Source organism: Tasmannia lanceolata, unplaced genomic scaffold (assembly GCF_043159265.1).
Source record: "Tasmannia lanceolata isolate RefF3 unplaced genomic scaffold, GAP_Taslan_0.1 ptg000015l, whole genome shotgun sequence".
Classification (NCBI taxonomy): Eukaryota; Viridiplantae; Streptophyta; class Magnoliopsida; order Canellales; family Winteraceae; genus Tasmannia; species Tasmannia lanceolata.
In genome coordinates this window covers 32,082,556-32,105,666 of record NW_027518692.1, presented here as the reverse complement: position 1 = coordinate 32,105,666, position 23,111 = coordinate 32,082,556, and the positions used below count along the sequence as shown (strand labels likewise).

At 37.7% G+C, this 23,111-nt stretch overlaps 1 protein-coding gene across 1 annotated transcript; it reads right to left on the bottom strand.

Moving 5' to 3' along the window:
• Window positions 1-384: 384 nt before the first annotated feature.
• Window positions 385-22,394, bottom strand: LOC143846564 (glycerophosphodiester phosphodiesterase GDPDL4-like). Its single transcript, XM_077355026.1, has 9 exons — window positions 22,061-22,394; window positions 17,796-18,092; window positions 15,642-15,754; window positions 14,660-15,164; window positions 8,842-8,880; window positions 8,437-8,724; window positions 6,949-7,091; window positions 1,797-2,283; window positions 385-994 (listed from the first exon to the last, which is right to left on the bottom strand). The coding sequence occupies exons 1-9, from the start codon at window positions 22,164-22,166 to the stop codon at window positions 669-671; spliced, it is 2,304 nt and encodes a 767-aa protein (XP_077211141.1). The 5' UTR covers window positions 22,167-22,394; the 3' UTR covers window positions 385-668.
• Between the last annotated feature and the right edge of the window lie 717 nt (window positions 22,395-23,111).

The following is a 23,111-nucleotide window of genomic DNA, read 5'->3' as shown; positions in this document are numbered from 1 at the left end:
TTTATTAATTCATGTTACTTTGACTCAGGGGAGAGCTGAGATTGATCTGACTGTGATGGGTCCGCAGTTATTAAGATTTTGATATTTTAGTTATAAATGCCAGTTTTATTTCTGTTATTGTTTTGCAGCCTTGTAAATTTGTGGGATTCGTCTTTCAGGTGTACGGCGATGTCATGTCCTACGCCCAAGGTGGGGTTTGGGGCGTGATAGCATATGAATCTGTTGTTCCATACTACACTTGAAAAGGCCCGTAACAAGATGGATTGCCTGGTCCGGGATCTTAGGTGGGCCACAAATTGTGTAAATGTTAACTTCACACTGAAGAAACGGCAATAGCAACATAATATGGCTCTACAGGGTATCAAAAATCAAAACCCATAAACATGACAGAAAACAGTACTAAACTGCAGACAATATTTGGGTCTCAAAGCTAACACAATCCTGAGTACAAAGAATCTATTATCGTGTATAAGTTTGAAATATTACATGACTTGGAAGTTTTCAAAATGGGCAAAAATAGCAAACCAGGTCATCAAAAAATGGCTGCAGGAAAACAGAGATTAGTAGAATGATCATGCAGTGATAACATTGCACACAGAAAGGTAGAAGAAGAAGAAGAAGAAGAAAAAGATAAAATCGTGGCCCGTGAAAAGAATACGACATTAGTATCACATTGGCAGAAGTAGGAGAGATACAAGGAGCATTGCCAGAGAGATGAAGGTGCACGCAGTAGTATGGGGCTGTCCACTTGGTGATGTTCCACTTGGAGGTGTTTGAGGAGTGACATTGGAGGTGGGCCCCAACACACTTCCGCCAGTAGAGTTTGCTCGTTCTGAAACGGGAGGCAAAGGTGGCTCTATTACATCGGACGCTGTGAGGGATGGGAAAGGTGCGGTGGCTGGTGGAATAGCATAAAGTAGCTGAATTAGACCTCCAGGTTGAACAGGAAGCATATAAGTTGGCATATTACTGCCCAACTTTAAACAAGTATTGCCTGCATCAACCCAAATCACCATTAGTTCCATCACCAAGGTGCAGTAAATCAGAAAGAGATTAGTCCAGACGATCAAAAGATAAGTAGAATGTTGGGAGTGCCAATGATTTGATTTGTTCTATTTTTTTTTTTTTGAAATGATAGCAGGCTATAAATTTCATTTTTCGGTATGAGCAAGAGAATTAGGACTTGTGGAGAGATTAAAGGTGACCTTAATTTTAAGATGGTGATTCTTTTCTCTCCTTTTTGGCACTTGATGTATTAGAATTTTAAACCAGTGCCCTTTATAATTTAAGATTAGAAGCATCAAGCTAGCTGCGATTTATTTGTGAACATACTTGTATCACCAGATTCTGCCATTTTTTTCTATAAGATTAAACTCTAAAATGAAAGTAAAAATTAGGGCACGTGAAAGAATAGCAAATTTTGGCAAAATCCCCAAAACACAGAATAGGGATATTTTTATTATATTAAAGTCGCATAGTTTCTGTGTTTGGGTGAAACTTTTCTACTGGGATCAGGGTTAGGATATTTTATAAGGTCTTAGTTGCAAACATTCTCTTGTACTAGTAATCTTCAGATATGAGTGGAAGCTCTTTGATTGCCTTTGCCCATTGATATTGATATAGTCAATGGAACTTGACAAACAATGTAAATCGTGTAGATTGGTGTTTTACTTGGTTTATTAATTTACTTCCATTTCCATCAAATCTAGATTAATATTTTCATAACAATTTTGACTTCATATAGCCACATAGGAAACAGCAAGGTGAAAAAGAAAGGTAGAGCAGGATGAACTTACTTCTGTATGATCTGGCAGTCCCAGGGAAATCAGTGATAATTCCATCCACCCCAGCTCCTTGGAAAAATGAGTTGATCTCCACAGTTGGGTCCGAGAAAAAATCCCAAGCTTGAGATACAAACTCGTTCATAAATAGATGTGCATAAACAGATAGGTTAAATGATTTCAACTTCTGTACAAGGTCAGTAGCTCCAGTTATGAACTGATCATCATTCTGAGGAAATATAGAATCCTTCCCAATTGCAACAGAATCTGCAAACTTCTTGATATCGTTGATAGATGAGTTAAGGGCATCCCTAACTGTCTCATCAATCTTGTACATAAGCTTGTAGTGGGTTTGCTGCCTGAACTTGGTCAGAACAGAGCTGTTGGTAGATTGTATTGTGACTTCCAGGCTTGTTTGGTTGGTATAACCAGAAGCATTCAAGGTGCTGATGACAGTATCAACTATGCTCATGCCTTGCTTCTGTGCAAGGTACGCTGCATTCTGTAGAAATCACAAGGCAAGTAAACTGTAAAACAATTCCTCTTGTATGCCCATGAAGTTCCTTGAAGCATTAAACATATATTTTTTGTTTATTTTTATTTTTTTGAAATAATTAAAAATTTGGGCCATTCCTCAATTTGTAGCATTAAACATGTATAAATCATTTTAACAGATATAAGTTTCTGGGTCTAAAGATTGGCACCACTTGCTACAAATTTTATGAAGCTTTCAACTGCTTCATGTTGTCAATCCTTAAAAATATGGTTTCCCGACAGATCTGCTGTGCTCTGTGTGACTTTTTCTACATGGGCTTCAGCATGTCGGGTACTCGGGTACCATACAGGCAGCAGTGCTGCATCACTGTCTCAATGCTTGTTTTATTTCAATCAATCAATGGTTTTGATGCTTGCTTCGCCCTCAAACACTAAGAAATAGATGACTTTATACTTTCATGTTTCTGTCTCAGATTCTCATCGTTACATGTGAGTTTGGCATTGTTAATTGTTTCGTGTGTATCAATGATGTTCAAATCAGACAGGTCATCCAGTTGGTCAACAAGTTTTGAATCTGCCAGTTCTGCTGATGGCTAACCCAAGAAAACTAACCCAAGAGAATTAAGAACTCATTATAAGTTGATCTGACTGGAAAAAAATCAAAAGAACCTGATTTGACAAAGCTACTATGACATGAGTTGGAAAATTTATTTCCTATTGACACTTTTTCTGCTTTGCTCATACCAGAATTGGTATTCTTAGATCTAAAGCCTTTTAACATACACATTCTAGGAAGAATCACTTATACGAGAAACTTCTTGCTGATTGGCTCTGTTTATTGACCGCCACTAGCCCGGTCCATTGTCTCCTACTTAACCGTGATTGGGTTATTCTAAACCACATCAATGCCTTGATAAAACGGAATCTTTTTAGAATCTTTCGAAACTTAAAATGAAGTTTCTCTACCGAGGAGTTAATCAATGACTTAAAACCATGCTATCAAGGGTCTCAGTCAAACCAGGGTAAATGGGCTGGACTAATGGTGGTCCAACAGATCCATGGCATGGATCACCATATGCCATGAGTATGGAGGCCAGACCTGTCAACCAGGTGGCGGTTCTTCGTATGGTTATCCATTAATTAATTATCTACTACTTTATACAGGGAAAAGATATCACATCTCCCTTGTTTTGCTAATGGCACTCCTGAGTTTACTAAACACTTTTTTCAATTGGCTTTTAATAGCTTTTCGAGAATTGTAACAGCCTTTTACAGCTAATTACAGAAGTGCAAAATGAAGAAAGAAGTGACAATATTAAAGCACGGGAGAGTGGTTATCAAAGCCCTATATTATATACAAATGTGAAATGATATATCTACGCCCTTTTTTGGACTTTCAACCACTTGTTTTTGTTTTTCCTTGGATTTACTTTGACATGACAAAAATACCCTTTACTTTTGACCAGGAATATTTCATGCGCCGGACAAAAAAATAAAGTGCAACAATAACAAGAAAAAGAGAATAAATAAAGTGTACGGCAAGAAGAAAGGAAATCATGAATGAAAAAGAGAGAGAGAGAGAGAGAGAGAGAGAGAGAGAGAGAGAGAGAGAGAGATTTCTCTCCGATCGCCGAACGAAATCCTGCAGCAGAGATACTCAGTTCACGTCGTATACTCCCTATTTTGGTTCTCGTATTCTCGCTGTTACACTTTCTTTTTTGTCTGTAAGTTAATACTTAATTGTCTGTAATATTTTCCTCATTTATGTCAGAAAAAAGATTGGGACTGCAGATTAGGCCCACACATTATAACCAATTGGATAGACCAACTGACGCAGAGCTCGATGCAGCCACGGAACTAGAGTCAAATTACTTGCGGAAAAAAAGCACCCGAAGCAGCTGCGGAGGTCCGAGAGACTCAAAGCCCATAATTCAGTTGCTGCTCAGAGAAGTGCCTAACTATTAGCTGGATTTCAAGAAGAAGACACAGAAGTTTCTGCCCCAGATATTACAATCGAGCAGTAGACTCAAGTGAAGTGCATGGATGCCATTTCACCCTTCAAAATATGGTATAAATACCTATGATCATTTGAATTTGAGGTACTTTTTTGTCCAGATCTGAGATTAGAGAAGGTTATCTGCTGGGATTTTTCCCTGGATATTTGCTGCTGTTTGGGAGCAGATCACTGCTAAAGAGTTCAGGGCAGACCTTGAAGTAAGAATCTGATCCCTGATCCCTCTCATACGAATCTTGTTGTAAGCAAGAATTGTTGAAGAAAGAGATCAAACAAGAAGAAGAAAACTAGAAGATAATTCAATTAGAACGGGAGAGAAATATATATATAGAACGATTTTCTCTCTTCACCTTCTTCCTTAGTTTTTCCAATTCTCTAAAAATCTCATCTCTCTAGCCTTCTAGAATTCCATCTCTTTTGCCTTGGCTTAGAGCCTAGAAAAAAAAGTTCTAAATATTCTTCGTTGTCCGTGTGTTGTAAAGGAAGCCACTACTTCCAATTCTGGGGTTTCCTTTCAGAGGGATTTGAAACCTAGCAAGGAGTAGATCAAGTAGACGATCCTTTTCATCAATCTTCAAGCATAAAGTTTTTAAAGTTTTTAATCTCCTGAATTTATTTTCAAAACAAATGGAATCTAATAACTAGGGTCTTGGGAGGGATAAAGGGATACTTAAAACGAATATTTGTAATACATTTGCTCTCTGTTTCATCTTCGATCCCTATTCTCCCAACAAGTGGTATCAGTGCAACTAGTTAATAGAGAAAATAGGGGAGAAAAATGTTCAAGGAGACTTGGGTGTCCAACTCTACCTTCTCTCTCATATATATATATATATATATATATATATATATATATATATATAGTAGAAGAGAAAATAAGAGAATTATTTGAATTTCTCCCGAAATTCTAATAGAATTACACATCACTTTTTTTTACTTTTCTTCACAAAGGCACCCATTCAACCCACATATTTTCAATCCTACCCCCTCCTTTATGATTTTTAACAAAGGCACCCATTAAAGCCACATAATTTCAATCCTACCCCCCCTCCTTTATGCTTTTTTTAATAAAAAATCTATAGGGTGATCTTAACCATCCGATTTAAGAGGAACAACACATTATGGAGACCTCTATAGATTGGAGGGCTAGGATCAGCCTATGGAAATGATTTTTGGGGCACAACCTATTTATGTTGTGTTCCATCACATGGACGGTTTGGATCAACCTATGATGTGGTCCGTACAGTTCTTTGTTGGTCCGTGCATCGCACGGGGTTTTTGTGTGTGTGTGTGTGTGTGTGTCTATATATATATATATATATATATATGAGAAAAAGGTTCCTGAGGTGGCGCTAGTGTTACCTTATATGAGGTGGCACTCACAAAACATAGGGGGGCCACATTTTTGGGGGGATCTAAAGCATTCATTTGGAAGTACCCCTATTGTGATCCCTGATACGGGAGTAAAAATTGGAACAAGCATCCCTATAAGGCCATAGCTTTCTTTTAAAGATTCCGATCTGGAAAAAGAATTGACAGCTTGTACTTCTGTCGTATCAATTATCATTTCAACGATCAACTTCTCCCATAATGATATCTATGCTTCCTAGTATTGTCATGATATCAGCCAATTTCATTCTTTTAACTAGCTGAGGAAGAATTTGCAAATTTACGAAACCCGGTGGACGAATTTTCCATCTCCAGGGAAAAACACTAATGGTTTGTGAGCAGCTGCTCAGATAAGCTTATCTAAGCAGAGCTCACAAACCATAGGAGGGCCGCATTTTTGGCCTCAACCCGACCCGAGTTGCACCCCTACTAGAAAACCACTGACCTTGCATGTCCAACACTAAGAAGCATGTCCAAATCTAAGAATTGAAAGCTTGTCTTAGCTCTTGCCACATTTCAGAATCCAGCCCTGAGAATCAGACCCCAACACCTTGTTGAGTCACCTCACCAACTGCTTTTACAACTTTGCTATCAACCTCGGTATGGCACCTCAAATATTTCAAATCTTATAGTTTTAGTTGCTTTTGGAGAAATTAAACGAGGAATGCTACTACCATTTGCCCATGGCAAAGGATTATAACATGCTTCCATGGTTGGAAAAAATGATGGAACCCTATTTGACACACTGAAAATTCCAGACGTGCGGATGATTGTCCCACCCTTCGTTCTAACTATGTGGGAGAGAATAATCCTTGTCCATTTGAGAGGATGATATTAGTAGTTCCCTAATGTACAAGGTATTGCCAGCTTAACACTCTCCATCTGAACTAAGACAACAAAAGATGATAGAAAAAGCCAGATATGCTCTCTCATAGTTGTAAAATTTTAGGATGTCTATTAATAGTATTATAAATGTGCAAAGTGTATAGGCACCAAGGTTTTAAATTTCGGTTTCGGTACCTATTTCGGACCCCACCGAAATCCGAAATTTCGGGCCGAAATTTGGTATAAATAAAAAAAGATTATTTAATTCATTCCGAAATTTCGGACCGGAATTCCGAAATTTCTGCCGAAATTTTGGAATCTTTCTTTTAAAAAAAAAAACAAATGCATTTTCTTGAAATTTCGGCTGAAATTTGGTATTTTGCGAAATTCGGAATTTTGCCAAATTTCTGTTTCGCCAAATTTAAAACCATGATAGGCACTAACCTCTATGTTGATCAAGATCCCAGTAATAGGCTTGCCTTTTGCAAAAGTCAAAAAATCAGACAATGACATGAAATGTCCTGCATTTGCATATAATGGGTTCGTCCGGATAAAGTACTTGCTCAAGAATGGGTTTGAAATTGCCGCTGCAGTATAAAAAGAAAAGAGCCATCATTGAAAATTCATAATTCAACATAACGTCTATTTATGCAATTCTATACCAAGGGCTTCTACTGAATGTCAAGCATAAGGACTGTCTTAATGAATGATTAGGTACATAAAAACATAAGGCAACAGAAAACAAATTCTAAAAATTGATTGTTTAAGAATTGGTGCATGTGATGCTCGACCAAATAAGTTAGTTCCAATTCATGGTATGCAAATCTCTTACAATGTAAATTAATGAAAGTAACAAGGATACTCAGTAACAGTAAATGATCGAACGCAATACAATTCTTATTGGACCTGTATCTATCTGGCTTCCTCAAGACCTTTAGGCAACAGAGAAAGCTAGGTTGGTGATCCCGGGGCAACCTTATTAATATTTAGAAACCCTGGTTCAGATAGTTTTCTTGCGACCTTTAGGGATCATAGACCTAAATGACGTGAATGCTCAAACACTCTTGCAAATGTTAATTCTTGAAATATAGTTGGAAAGGTGGTAGTTGAAAGGGATTCAAATTCCATATAGATGCCACTGATGAGAACTCCTGGCCCATGGAGGTGAGCTTGCACCATTAATGAAATATTGGACTTGGCAAGTTATAGAAGGGAAATTTAATCATGTTTGCATGGAGTTAATGATCTGAGACAGTCGCTGAAGTAATAATTAAACCTGAGTTGTGTATTAGACTATTAGGCATCTCATCTCTTTATGCAATGATTTCCCATCTTGAACAATGAAATCATAATTTATTAAAGAGGGAAAAAAAGGAAAAAGTGTGTATTTATTAACAGATGGTTGACGTTTGTGTTTCTTATGTATGCACATTTATTTTAGCTTCATTTGTATCAGATTTCCTCTCTTTATCTTATAGCTGCAACTCCATTTAGTACAAGACATTACTCTCTATGCCTCAAGGTTCTTCAAATAGAAAGTAGACAACAAACCCACAAATATTGTTTCTACAAAAGGATGTTGAGTTTGTCAAATATTAGATAAAGCTCTCTAAGCAAGACTAGCTTAAAGGCGAATACAGAAAAAAATATTTAAAACTGTTACCGGTAAAAAAGAAGAAACTAATTGAGATGAAATTAATTACTGCATTCAAACATTCCGCCAATGTAATCTGAATTATCAACTCAGAAGGATTTTAAATCGGAAATTTTTAAATAAATTAGGTAAGTTCAACTTGCTTCTGTGAGAATAATTTAAGCTTCGTGCTAACACATTGATTCCTTTTCCTAAGCATGTCAGCTTTCTTAAACTAGGTAACTGAGCCAAAAACTTGCTTAAGGTAAAAACCAGAGAGGAGACCAAGTTTGACTTACGCTTCAACCGAGAATGAATGTCACTCCAATTGAGATTGAAGGTGAAAATTCCAGCAGTTCCCTGAATTTCTGGAATATTAGCTAAAAGAGAACTGTAGGGTGTCTGCACAACTGTTGTACTAGCTATAAGATCTATAGAGCCTAAGCATATGGGGATTCCATCTTCTGTTAATTGAACAGAACAATCAATAATATCTGCACCATCATCAACAGCTTTCTGGTAAGACAGATCAGTACATCCGGGGTAGATTCCACTTGCTCCATCGTGGGAAATAATTACTGGTTTTTCTGAAGCACAACACAAGACAAAAGAATAAATTCAACAGAAAAATATATGTACAATCCATGGTGCGTTGGTGGCAAGCTAGAAAGAGAACAAAACTAGCAACATGGTTAGTGACGTACCATTTCCAGAGCCATTCTTGTTTATATGATGAAAGCAACCTGCAGTATTATAATGAGGAGTCAATATCCAGAAAAATAATTTCTTTTAATTCAACAAATGATCACCTACAAACACCTAATAAAAATAGATCAGAGTTCCTCCATGATAGAGGTATGTCTTCTTCAAACCGATCTACCTAAAACCAACAATGGTGAAAGAAAAAAATAAATAGAAGAGGTGATAGGTAAAGCTTAAAACAAGGTAAAATAGCAATAACTTGCGAATAATCTGTTGCACCAAGGTAGGATTAAGGATATGTACAGCAGTTGCCTACAACTTGCAGGTAACAATGTTCACTCCATCTAGAAATTCAAACAATATCTACAAAGCCCATTTGACATAAGACCTTGGTGATATCAGATTCTTTATTGGAATTGAAGTGACAAGACATTGCTTTGGCAGTTAAACATGCTCCAATCTACCGGAAAAAATCGGAAATTGGCTTTCAAGCCTTGCAAATTCCTATGGAATAGCAAAAAGAGTTACTTGATGTGGAGGTCTCACCATCACACTTCCTGATATGACATTTGTAGTTAGTCAGTTCACGCATGATCATCACAAACCACAAGCGGATAGATTAATGAGTTTACCAATATAAATCAAGGACAGTCCTAGATTCCAAGTAAAAGATCTTTCCTTTCATTATAGTCAAAGTGAGTTAATTTTGACATTCACTATGATGCAGGTCCAGCAAGGTTGATCATGGACACACTATATTAAAGTTAGTTAGGTCATTAGTAGGAGAGGCTTAGGAAAATATTAGTCATTGCTGCAACATAAAAATTGTAAAACCTCATCTAACCCAAAAATGGGTTGTTGGAATACAATTGAACATTAAAATTAAAAAATTAGTCATTGCTGCAGCATAAAAATTGTAAAACCTCATCTAACCCAAAAATGGGTTTTGGAATAAATTGAACATTAAAATTAAAAAATTAGTCATTGCTGTAACATAAAAATTGTAAAACCTCATCTAACCCAAAAATGGGTTGCTGGAATACAAAAGAACATTAAAATTAAAAAATTCTGCATCTAACAAACTTTCGGTACCTAGTCTTCAGAATGCATTTTGGTCGTGATAAAAAAAGGACATGTCGGTTTCGGATGGAAATTTCGATGGAAATCCTATAAAATCATAGAAACGTATGGAAGAATATGACAATGATGAACATTTATGAACCTTCGGGAAGTGCTAAAATAAATACAAACACAATGTAAAAAAACTATCACATAAGCAAAAAAAATTACCCATAACTGTTTAATAATTCAGTGCCTACCAGATTTCACATGTAATTCAAATAAATACCTATACATAATACATAACTACACTTCAAATGCAATTCATATAAAATATAATTAGGTAATACATACTGGTATAGTATACTACTAATACACTTACATTTTTGGTTTCGCTATGCATTTCGGTTTCGATGTGTTTCCGTGGGGATGGAAAAGGAAATATTCTGGTCATTCTGGGCTGTTTTCGGTGGAAATTAAAACTATTGTAGTAATTTTGTTACTTAGGAAAGCATGATCTAATGTGGAATCAAGACAATAGGCTATAGGGTTTTTAGCTACTAAAGTTGTGTCGATTAAATGACCTACAGATGGAATTGGTAGCAGCTACAAAGGATATTAAGCCTATCTTCTAACAGTCAAAATGCCACATATAGCTTCAAACCATCTCTTTCATGAAAGAACGGCCAACTGCCACTTAATTAAAAAGAAAGCGACTTGAGAACTGATCCAAACTCATTTCATCAAAATTTAAGAACTTGCTAATATATTTTTTTAAAAGTGCTTCGCCAGCATAACATCAACCATCAACTGGTCATAAGTAAAACTGGAACAATAGACCTACATTTCATCTTCAGAAAAGTATTGGAGGCCAAATTATTATTTAGAATCTATTTATCAGGGAATTTATTTTATTCTCTCGGTCGAGTAGATAAGCTTATCTACTCGGTCGGGTTAAAAACAGTGGGGGCCCACATTTTTTGGGTGATCCAAACCATTCATTTGAAAGACCCTTATCTAGATAGGGAGTCCACAAGAAATCAGCCTCATAGGATCATCCTAACCCATCCAACAGTGGAGGGAAAAATGGGCAGATTTGTGGACAAACTGTGTTTGTCCATTTTTCCCCATTTTTCCCTCCACATTTGGATGGGTTAGGATAATCCTATGGGGCTGATTTTTTGTGGACACCCTATCTAGTTAAGGGCCTTTCAGATGAATGGTTTGGATCACCCAAAAAATGTGGGCCCCCACTGTTTTTAACCCGACCGAGTAGATAACCTTATCTACTCGACCGAGTACGCTCACCTTTCCCCCCATTGGTGATCCAATGGAGCTGATTTTTGGTAGGCCCCCCATCCATGATGGGGCCTTCCAAATGAATGCTTAGGATCACCCCCACCCCCCCCCCCCCCCCCCCGAATGGCCCCACCCCCCTGTTTTTGTGCTCGAGCGCGCAACAACCCTTTTCTCATATATATATATATATATATATATGAGAGAACGGTTCCTACACATATGTGTAGATAAGTTATCTACACACTAGCTTAAAATACAGTAGGGGCCACATTATTTGGGTGATCCAAACCATTCATTTTTAAGGCCCTCACATAGATAGGGTGTCCACAAAAAATCAGATCCATAGGATCATCCTAACCATTCGAACTGTGGAGGCAAAAAATGGACTAATTTGTGAAGGTTTAAAGACATCCATTTTACCTCCACAAATCGTAGGGTTGGGATGATCCTATGGATCTGATTTTTTGTAAACACCCTATCTATGTGAGGGCTTTTAAAATGGATGGCTTGGATCACCCAAACAATGTGGGCCCCCACTGTATTTTAAGCTAGTGTGTAGAGAACTCTCTACACATATGTGTAGGAACTGTTCTCTCTCTCTCTCTCTCTCTCTCTCTCTCTCTCTCTATATATATATATATATATATAGAGAGAGAGAGAGAGAGAGTTTTTCTAGTCGGCCGACTAGAGAACCTTCTCTAGTCCACCGACCAAAAACACAGTGGGCCCATGTTGTTTGGATGATCCAAAGCATTCATTTGATGGGCCCTAGCATAGATAGGGTGTGCCCAAAAAATCAGCTCCATAGGATCATCCTAGCCTTTCGATTTGTGGAGGTTAAAAATGGACAGTGGAGGTTAAAAACACAGTGAGCCCACGTTGTTTTGATGATCCAAAGCATTCATTTGATGGGCCCTGCAATAGATAGGATGTGCCTAAAAAATCATCTCCATAGGATCATCCTAACCCTTCGATTTATGGAGGTTAAAATGGACGCTTATAAACTAAAAATCATCTCCATAGGATCATCCTAACCCTTCGATTTATGGAGGTTAAAATGGATGCTTATAAACTCCACAAATCTGTCCATTTTTAACCTCCACAAATCAAAGGGTTAGGATGATCCTATGCAGCTAATTTTTTGGGCACACCCTATCTATGCTAGGGCCAATCAAATGAATGTTTTGGATTATCCAAATAATGTGGGACCACTGTGTTTTTTGGTCGGCGGACTAGAGAAGGTCCTCTAGTCGGCTGACTAGAAAAACTTTCCTCATATATATATATATGTGTGTGTGTGTGTGTGTGTGTGTGTGTGTGTGTGTGTGTGTGTGTGTATTATTGAAAAAAGAAATGATATTCAAAAGTGGGGAAGAAATACACCTACGGCGAAGACGGAGAAGGTCTCATAAAGACTAAACTAATAGAATCAGAGACCAAAAAAAAATCCTAGACCAGTGGGGGTAACGTCAAATGAAATCATAGATGTGCGTTGAACTCCCACCCTGGATAGCTCATCTGTATTCTCATTCACCGACCATCACACATGATGGAAAGGGATATCTCAACCAGATATGCACTCCAGGATACTGTCAATCATGTTGACAAAGCACAAAGAGACTATACATGTGTTCATCCATAGTGTTACATTCTTGGAGCCTCCTTTCAATAGTTAGAGACATCAAAGGAGATAAGCCACACATGAACCCCATCTCTAAGCACCGTGAGCGTAGCCATCATGTTCGAGTAAGTTACTCCAGCCAAACCCAAAAGACCCAACCTTGTCACTCTATTATGAACCCTAATGAGGCCCCCACTTCTATTATAAACTGCAGCCCAAGTAATCCCACGCGCGACTCAAGTTGGCCAAAGATATCCTTTCAAAGCCCTCAAAGTTGTGGCCGAGGATATAGTCAAGCTATATCAACATGATATCACATTACTCGATTTAAACACTCCTTGGAACACCCTTCTATTTCTCTACTTCCGTAAGGACCACAGTGAAGTTGTCAAGACAGATGTTCCATAAGATCCTTACTTTCTCAGATGCCACGAAGGACACAATCACCCCAACAAGAGATTATAGTCAAATAGCAATCACAAAAGTAGCAATCCTTGTATCTCATCAATAGGTTTAATATCGTGAAGAGAGTTCCCAGTATATTGAGAGACTCTAAAGATTGAATCATGAAATTCAAGAAAATGAATGTTTAGAAAAGATGAATAAGGGAAATCCAAAGACAGAGAGTACTGCTATAATGCACACGTAATCCAAATCCTGCAAAGAGAAATAAAATGGAAGCAACAAAAGTGAGATCTCAGTCTTGCACATCACAGCTTATTCAAGAAAAAATCGGATAGATAAATAAAAATGGCTAGTCTATTTTTAATGTTTCGCCATAAAGAACTAAATCTACAACAAGAAATCAAGGTCACCCCTTCTCTGAGGCCATAAAGTCCCCAGTTGCTCTTCTCATGTCCTTGAAGGTCCACATATATCAGATAAAGATAGAAGGAAGAGTTCAGGATGACCATCATGTCTGTATCAATAAATAGATGAGGCCTGTCTATGTGCTTTTAGCAGTTTGTGTAACTGGAAGAAATACAACTAAACTCAACTCAACTGAGCCTTTGTCCCAAACTAGTTGGGGTCGGCTAATGAATCCTTTAGAAAATTTTCATGAAGAAGGTGAAAGGATCTACCCGGCTCATATTGACTAAGTCTAAATCCTGACATTTGTTGGGTTCGTCTACATGGATCATTTTCTTCCATTCATCCTATCCAAGGTAATGTAACTACCTAGTAATTTATGAAAATAATATCCCACTGATCCAACTATGTAGGGATAATTACATTTACACCCCCTCTAGTTTCTGACACATCCACTTCCACCCCTATAGTTTAAAACGTGACAAATACACCCCTGTAGTTTCAATTTGTTTAAGGTTTGCCCCCTCAGCTGAAGGTTCGTCCATAGATTGAAGGGTTAGGATGATCCGATGGAGCTGATTTTTTGGGCACACCCTATCTAAGTCAGGACCCATCAAATGAACGCTTTGGATCATCCAAATAATGTGGGCCCATACCCGAATCCAAAGCGTTTGGTAGTGTTTGGATTCGGGTATGGGCCCACATTATTTGGATGATCCAAAGCGTTCATTTGATGGGTCCTGACATAGATAGGGTGTGCCCAAAAAATCAGCTCCATCGGATCATCCTAACCCTTCAATCTATGGACGAACCTTCAGCTGAGGGGGCAAACCTTAAACAAATTGAAACTACAGGGGTGTATTTGTCACGTTTTAAACTATAGGGGTGGAAGTGGATGTGTCAGAAACTAGAGGGGGTGTAAATGTAATTATCCCAAAAATTTATGAGCGTCCTAATTAGTAAAAAAATGTAAATGATGCAGAGAGTTCTCAGTAGACTATAAGTTATTACGTGAGAAGATAAAAGCTCACCAATGGTCTGTGATGGAGTTATAGGAAAATCCGACAGAACGCCATCAACAGAAAAGTCACCATTGTCAATGTACGATAAATACTCAGCTATTGGATCATAACTGTAATTGTAGCTAAGAGGTGCAGCATCATTGATGAAATCTGCTGCAAAAATGTCCAGCCCTTCTTTATGAGCATCCAAGACAACAGAAGTGTGGGGCTGTAGGTACATAGCAGAGTTTACAGGCCATATATAATTCTTGGGGACAAGGACTCCGGAGGCAAATGTCTTGATAAATGTAAGATTCCTCAAGAGTGAACCATAAGTTTGATTGGTTGATGGTTCAGTAACATCTGCTCCTAGAAAACGGAAAACCAATTTTGTACTGCTTCCTTTAAATCTTGCAGAAATACTGCTCAGAAAAGCAACTTCTGGTGATGACACATAGGTTATAATAACACGTTTTGATACAGTAAGCACAAAGCTTCTCATGCTCAAATTATGTTGCCTGTAGAACATATCATGCTGCAATAAATAGAAGAGACGATTAGATCAGAACAGAAAAGCTAAGGCCGATGATACATGTTATGGTTTTTGCAATAAGAAATCCTAGTAAAAAAGCTTTTCAATTTATCCTGCCAGCTGGCCATTCAAGATCCTCATAGAAGCAAACAAAAGACCAAATATATATATATTTTTTAAAGAAACAGACGACCAAATAGATAACATATATTTTTTTGAAATGGAAACTAGATAACATATTAATTGGGAAAGAGGCCGGCAGTCCGTGCAAACAATAGTTCGCCAACTCCCATGGGGGGAGTTATGAAACCAACCCTGAATCCACTCCCCCAGATTGGAATCGGCCCCATTGATAATGCCATTACAGGTGCAAATTCCAGACAAATATCCACTAAGGAAGCATGAACCATAACATATTCCGTACATTGACAAAGAACACCAATGAGATCTAAGATGCTACTTATGACTTACAAAATTTACCTGAATATTTAACCATAAGCCAGGTGGCTTTAGCTGTGCCACTTGTTCGACGGTATTCAGATTGAATGGATTACCATCGAATAGATTAGATCGAGAATATATTCCTTGAACTACTGTTGAGATATCAAAACAGCTGTCAGTAAGCAATCGTTTAAAAAAAACAGCTGTCATTAAGCAATCCAAACATGTGTTACATCTCAGATGCGCAGAAAGCAATAATATCTTCAACGGCCATTTTCTTTCACTTAGTCAACTAATTAATCCAAGATGTCCCCTGTGAGTTACATAATTCTCCGCAGGAAAATGATATGAAGAGACTTGCGTCAAGGTTGTCCCAAACAGACTCGTAACATTCCCACGTGTACCAAAACAGCCGTATATTTGTCATTTTATAAAAATGATAGATATATTTGGACACATGGCACAGTCTGTTAGCAACATTCCTGACACGAGTGTGTCTTCGTAGTTCTTTTTGTGAACATGGCATAAAGAAGATAAAAAACAGTTAATGTTATCAAAAAAATAAGGCACAGACAATTTTGTACACATGCATATTGTTGAAGGGTATTATAGTCTCCTATAGGTGTAGCTTTTCTCATATATATATATATATATATATATATATATAGAGAGAGAGAGAGAGAGGAATAAGAGTGTGCGGTCGACCGCACCTAAGCTTAGGTGCGGTCAAGGGCCTAAACACATGGGTCCCACACTTTTTGTAGTGATCAAAACCATTCATTTGCAAGGCCCTATCATAGATAGGGTGTGTACAAGAAATCAGCTCCATTGGATCATCCTTACCCCTCCAAAAGTGGAGGGCAAATATGGGCAGATTTGTGGCAAACGGTGTCTGTCCATTTTGCCCTCCACTTTTGGAAGGGTTAGGATGATCTTATGGAGCTGATTTTTTGTACACACCCTATCTATGATGGGGTCTTGCAAATGAATGCTTTGGGCCATCCTAACAATGTGGCCCCACATGAGTTTTTGGCCCTCGACCGCACCTAAGCTTGGTGCGGTCGAGCGCACACTCTTATTCCTCGTATATATATATATATATTACCGGAGCTCCTGTAGGAGACTCCATCTCTCCCTCGTTATTCTTCTTCTTCTTCTTCTTCTTCTCAATAACACAAATAAAAAAGGAATTTTGAGAAGAAGAAAGTCTCTCTCTCTCTCTCTCTAAATATATATATATATATATATATATATATATATATATATAGAGAGAGAGAGAGAGAGAGAGAGGAAAGTGTTTCTGCGCAGCTGCGCAGGGAGCTTCCCTGCGCATAAGTGGCTTAAAAAGCCACCGATTGGTTCGTATAGCGGGTCCACCATTGCGGGGTCCACAAAAAGTGACCAATCGGTGGCTTTTTAAGCCACTTATATATATTACTTGGGAGCTCCTGTAGGAGACTCCATCTTCTCCCTCGTTATTCTTCTTCTTCTTCTCAATAACACAAATAAAAAAGGAATTTTGAAATCCGCAATACCAAATAACTGGGTTTCATTCTGAATTACATTTCTGGATCCCATTTTTGGTAAGAAGGTCTCGGGATCTATGCATTAAGTGATTAGATAAGATCATAGTCTAGAAATATCACAGATTAAAGGAATATTAAACACTTTTTGGTAAGAAGGTCTCGGGATGTATGCATTAAGTGATTAGATAAGATCATAGTCTAGAAATATCACAGATTAAAGGAATATTAAACACTACAAGTTCAAAGTTCGTGGAAAGCTACACCTACAAATTAAAGTAGAGAATTAGCAGAAAAAAAATTTACTGATGTAGAATGTCGGGCAACACTTTGACCTGTGTAAGTACTATCTTTCTAATGGACCCACTCCTCAACTAGAAATAGAAAATATTGCAGGCTTTAATTATTATGTTTACATCCTGATTAATAGTTATTGTAGAAATCCCAACATATAGATTATCTAACGGCTGATATAAAGTTATAAACTACTTAGAACCATGACAGTCAAATGCATTTACAAAAAAAAGTTGGCTATGCAAACAAAAGGAGGCATGGCAAGATTGTCTGAGGATTTTGAAACATCTCATATACTTTTTGTATTTTTTGATTTATATACAGAAAAAGAAAAAGAAAATTTAAAAAAACGACATCTATAATAATTTTAACTTACAGTAGACATTTGATAGGTCTTTCAGGTTATAGTCAAGAGAAAACCATCCATCCATGGGCACCCCATTGACAATATATGTCTTTTTGTTATTTGGAAACACAATGGCAATATTTGTAGAATTATCAAGCTCTACGTTCGGTGGTGCACAGATCCCAAAACTGTCCTTCGTTAGTTGTACATCACACCACAAAATCACAGTGGTTAAACTAGTAGCCAATGCAAACTGGTAGGCAGGTAAACTGGAATCTGGAAAAAGCCCTGAAAAGCCACCTCTGGCAATTACTAGAGGTGCATTACCTGCAAATAGAAAATGAAATGTCAGCCTTCTGGATAGGATATGTCACCCAGAATAATGAAGACAATAAGATGAAAACACTGTGAAAATTCTTCCTAACACTTAGATTTCCATCCAGCAGAAATGACAATGCCAATATATCTGAACCACAACATATAATAAGGAAAAATGGAACTATATAAATGGAAAGCTGTTAAAATGGAAGCCCAATAATTCAGTTTTGAAACACCAATAACTAAAAAAGATTCAAACCTCCAAGTTTTTTCTTCACGTTGAGCTTCTAATGCAAAAGGGCCTAAACTCAAGCCTCCAACTTATTATGATATAACTAATTTGTGCAATATAAAGTTGTGAACTACAATTCAAACACCGCATAACTCAATCACAACATGGAATACAGTTGGTAATGTTGTTTCATGGTGTCTTAGTGACTTGTTTATCAACATAATGTAGTGTATTCATCTAGCGCCCCGGAATTGAAAATAATGTAAGAAATCACGGGTTAGTATGGTGAACTCAGAGATGTAATCAAAGCATTGACTAAGGTTGTGTTCGGCAACCATTCTAAAAAGAACTTCCACCTCTTTTTTAGGTGATGAAAATGAAAAAAGATAAGAAACCCTAAAAGCTCGTTTGGCTCACCCGACCCACATAGCCCGTTTCCGTATTTCATCACTTTTCAATGACTAAAATTACGGGATTCTTCGGAGCAACTCTGAGTCGCTTCCGAGATGCTCATGCTCCGTTTCTGCCTGGATTCTCGGGAGAATGGGAAGCCTTGCCGAACACGCTCTAAGGTTTCTAAGACAAAAAAAAAAAAAAATGGAATATCCATCCACTAGACGCTACTCTTCTTTTTTTGGTTGGTAAGGTAGAATTAAACCTCCTACCTCAAGGTTGAAGAACATTGACTTTACCAATTGAGCTGGAGTGGATATTGTCTTCACCTCTATTTCCAATGATCTGGAAAATAAGCATCTTTTGCATTTTTTTTTCTTCAAAAAAAAAAGCATCTGTTGCATATTGAGAGTGTTCAAGGCATCATTAGAGGATCAATTGTTGTGCTTTAGTAAACTCAATCGAGCGGTAGGAGAAGCAGATTATGTTCATGCATGTAGGTGAACCATTTCTTCTTTTTACCCTGTTCGTAACGGTAATTTCTATTTCCTACAGTTACCCTTGTGAGACTTTTATCCCTACATTTCCATTATGCTTGGTAGAAACTTCCTGTGTTCACACTATAACAGATGGCGCAGTGAAGTTCATACACTAAGTTCTCTGAAACTGAACAAAATTCCTAGCAACAACGATTTTTTCAGCTCCTCTTATGGATTCAGCACTTGCTAAGTTCTGAACTACTACAAGAAACAATAACCAGAAAAAATTACGGTTTTGAGATTATCTAATGATAGAGAGCCTAATCGCAGTTATATTCAGAATGAGCCTTTTTTGACAGAGAGTTACATCATCTCCAAGATCTCCTGTCTCTTCTAGAATCTTGCTACATCAAGAAATCGGGTGCTGATAGACGAGTTTGGAAGTGGAACCCTTCGGGCTTATTCTCCGTCAAATCCTATTATCACCAATTGATCCCTTGCTCAGCGGAATCTCTTTCTTCCTCAGTTTGGAATTTCTCTTGCCCGCCGAGAGTTACATTCTTTGGGTGGTCAGCTTGCTGGGGGCGTATTCAGACAATGGATTTTTTGAGGAAGCGAGGAATGTGGTTGATCGATTATTGCCCTCTCTGTTTATCCGCTGGCGAATCAGTTGATCACCTTTTCATCCACTGCAAGGTTGCTAGAGATATTTGGGGCCTCATTTTCACTCGCTTTGGAATCAGCTGGATTCCATCCAAATCTATAGATGATTTCATTAGGAGTTGGGAATGGAGTCCTTGGAGAAAGAAAGGCGGAACTCTCTGGAAGATGTGCCTTCTAGCCGTGTGGTGGTTCTTGTGGAAAGAGAGGAATGCGCGTGTCTTTGATGGAGAGGTCAAGCCTCCCTTCCGAATTTATACAAACCTGATCGCAGCGGTCATTTCTTGGGCTCGCAGTCTTCCTTTGTTTCGTTTTGTCTCAGCTTTTGACCTCTGGGAAGGATGGGCAGTTATCTGTATGGAAGGGGTTAACAAAGCGAAAATCATTCAATCCTGGATTCCTCCTTCTCAGGGGCTAATGAAGCTTAACTTCGATGGTTCGTCTCTCGGTAACCCGGGGGCGGCTGGAATTGGGGGGCTATGTAGAAATAACAAAGGGGAAGTCCTTTGGGCTTACTCGGGACCTATAGGAATCACAGACTCGAATGAAGCAGAGGTTAGAGCCGTCCATAGTGGGATCAAGTTACTGGATTGTCAGGCTTTCGACAAAATTATAGTCAAAGGGGATTCCTTAAATGTTATTCGTTGGCTCTCGGGTGCGGCGATCCCTCCCTGGAGATTTTTGTCTTTTTTTGAGGAAATAGAGGATCTAACTCGGGGATCGTCCATAGAGTTCGGTCATGTCAGGAGATCAGCCAATGCCGAAGCAGATTCTCTAGCCAAAGGAGGTGTCTTTAGATCAGATCTTGAGTTTTTTGATTATCTTCCTCCCTGAATGATTGTAATTTTATTTCTTTGTATCTTCAGGACCACCTCGGTTCTGTTTCTCATATATATATATATATATATATATATATATATATAGAGGAAAGTGTTTCTAGTCCGGCCGACTAGAGATCATTCTCTAGTCCACCACCCAAAAACACATGGGTCCCACATATTTGGGTGATGCAAAGCATTCATTTGATGGGGCCTGACATAGAGACGGTGTCCACAAGAAATTAGCTTCATAGGATCATCCCAACCCTATGATTTGTGGAGCTTAAAATGGACGGCTATAAACCGCCACAAATCTGTCCATTTTTTAACTCCACAAATCGAAGGGTTAAGAAGATCCTATGAAGCTGAATTTTTGTGGACATCCTATCTATGATGAGGCCTATCAAATGAATGCCTTAGATCACCACAAAATATGTAGGACCCATGTGTTTTTGGGTGGCGGACTAGAGAATGATCTCTAGTCGGCCGGACTAGAAACACTTTCCTCATATATATATATATATATATATATATATATATATATATATATATATATATATATATATATATATATATATATATTATTCTGCCCTTTTCAAAAAAAAGTTATATTCAGAATGAAACAGCAAAGCAGGACAAAACATGATATCTAATTGAAAAATAAGAAAGAAAAGGAGAAACTGTTGCATTAAAGATCCAATATCCTAAAACAAATACTAGTATACTACTAGTAAATATATAAAATTGCACTACATACATCAGAAACTTCTTTAAACTCAAAAATTACAACACTTATTTGCAACTTCAAAGCTCGAAAAATAATTTCCTCTCATTTTTCTCAACTTTTCCCACAAATCTACATACCTAACCTTATAATCACATAACACAGCCAAATACTGCTAGTAAATAGCTAAAATTACACGATATTCATCAGAAATTTCTTTGAAATCGGAATCTACAACACTTTCTCAGAACTGCAAAGCTCGAAACATAATTTCCTCACAATTTCCTAACTTTTTCCTTCAAATCCACATACCTAGCCTTCTAATCACATAACACAAGCAATTAATGCTCGTAAATAGCTAAAATTACACTACATTCACCAGAAATTTCATTAAAATCAGAATCTACAACACTTTTTCACAACTGTGAAGCTCGAAACATAATTTCCTCACAATTTTCTAACTTGCTCTATCAAAACCACATTCCTAAGCTTAAAATCACAGAGCACAACCAAATTTCATAGGAAAAAAAAAAAAAAAACTAACGTATCCTCAGAGAAGAAAACACTGTTCGATTGAAGACACTCAAGTAATTCCGAAGCTGAATAATGCATAAACAGATCTAAAAAAGAAAAACTAAATATATATAGAGAGAGAGAGAAAGGAAGAATACCAGATAAAGTTTGCCATGAGCTTGTGGAGTTACGAGATCTTTGAGAGGCGACGAGAGATGAATGGAGAAAGAATAGAAGGAGGAGGAGGAATCTGAAGGTCGGCATAGCCGGAAAATTTGGCCGGAGGATGCTCAAGGACTGAGAATTCCGGCGAACTTCCGGCAAGATTTCTGAGGGTTTAGGGGGAAAATGAGAGTTTATGAAGATCGAAGGAGGGGTGTTCTTTGGAAAAGATGGGGGGTGGATTTCTACCTTTTCCTTTTTATTTATTTTTGCTGCTCTGCTCTTCTTCTGCTCTCTTCCAGCAAAGACTGAAGGGACGAGAGCTCTCTTTATTGCATTTAAAGGTTATTATTTAAATATTAGGAAAGATTTTATTTATTTATTTATTTGGGAACGCGTTTTCACGTATTGATACGGAGACTGGGGAAGCTTCTTAGGGGTATTTGCAAAAGAACTCTCTTACTTTGCTTTACTTGCAAAAAGAGTCTTCTAGTTTGACAATTTGCAAATAGAGTCGTCACATTTTGAGTGAATTTTCCACATCAGGTCATGTCATCAATTTTTGAGCAAAAATATAAATACCTATGGTATATATTTTTTAACTCATAACAAGGCCAAAGTGTCCTCATATGTGAAAAGGCTAAAATTACCCTGTAAAAATGTAAAATACCCGTGTGATGATTGGTAATATGTTTTCGATAGGATGGGTCCCATGAAAAACCTCAAGTCCATTCATTGGGCAGGGCCCACCATTTTGACTCATATGTTTAGATGGGGTAGAACCCACAATCTCCACCCAAGCCATGTATAGGGTTGAACCCACGATTTTACACCTTATGTTGTGATTAAGGTTTTAAATTTCGGTTTCGGTACCAATTTCGGACCCCACCGAAATTTGGAATTCCAGTTCAAGATTTCAGACCAAAATTCAGAAATTTCAGCCGAAATTTTGTGACAATTTTTTTTTAAATGACAATAAATCAAAATTTTGAGACCGAAATTACTGAAATTTTGTAAAGGGCGAAATCCGAAATTTCGGGAAAATTC

What these genes read in the sequence shown, in the direction of transcription:
- LOC143846564 (XM_077355026.1), bottom strand. Translation starts at nt 22,166, where the DNA reads ATGCCGACCTTCAGATTCCTCCTCCTCCTTCTATTCTTTCTCCATTCA. An exon ending in GCTTATGGTTAAATATTCAG is followed by an intron (nt 15,165 to 15,641) that starts GTAAATTTTGTA and finishes TATTTATTGCAG; the next exon opens with CATGATATGTTCTACAGGCA. An exon ending in CAAGAATGGCTCTGGAAATG is followed by an intron (nt 8,725 to 8,841) that starts GTACGTCACTAA and finishes GTTGTGCTTCAG; the next exon opens with AAAAACCAGTAATTATTTCC.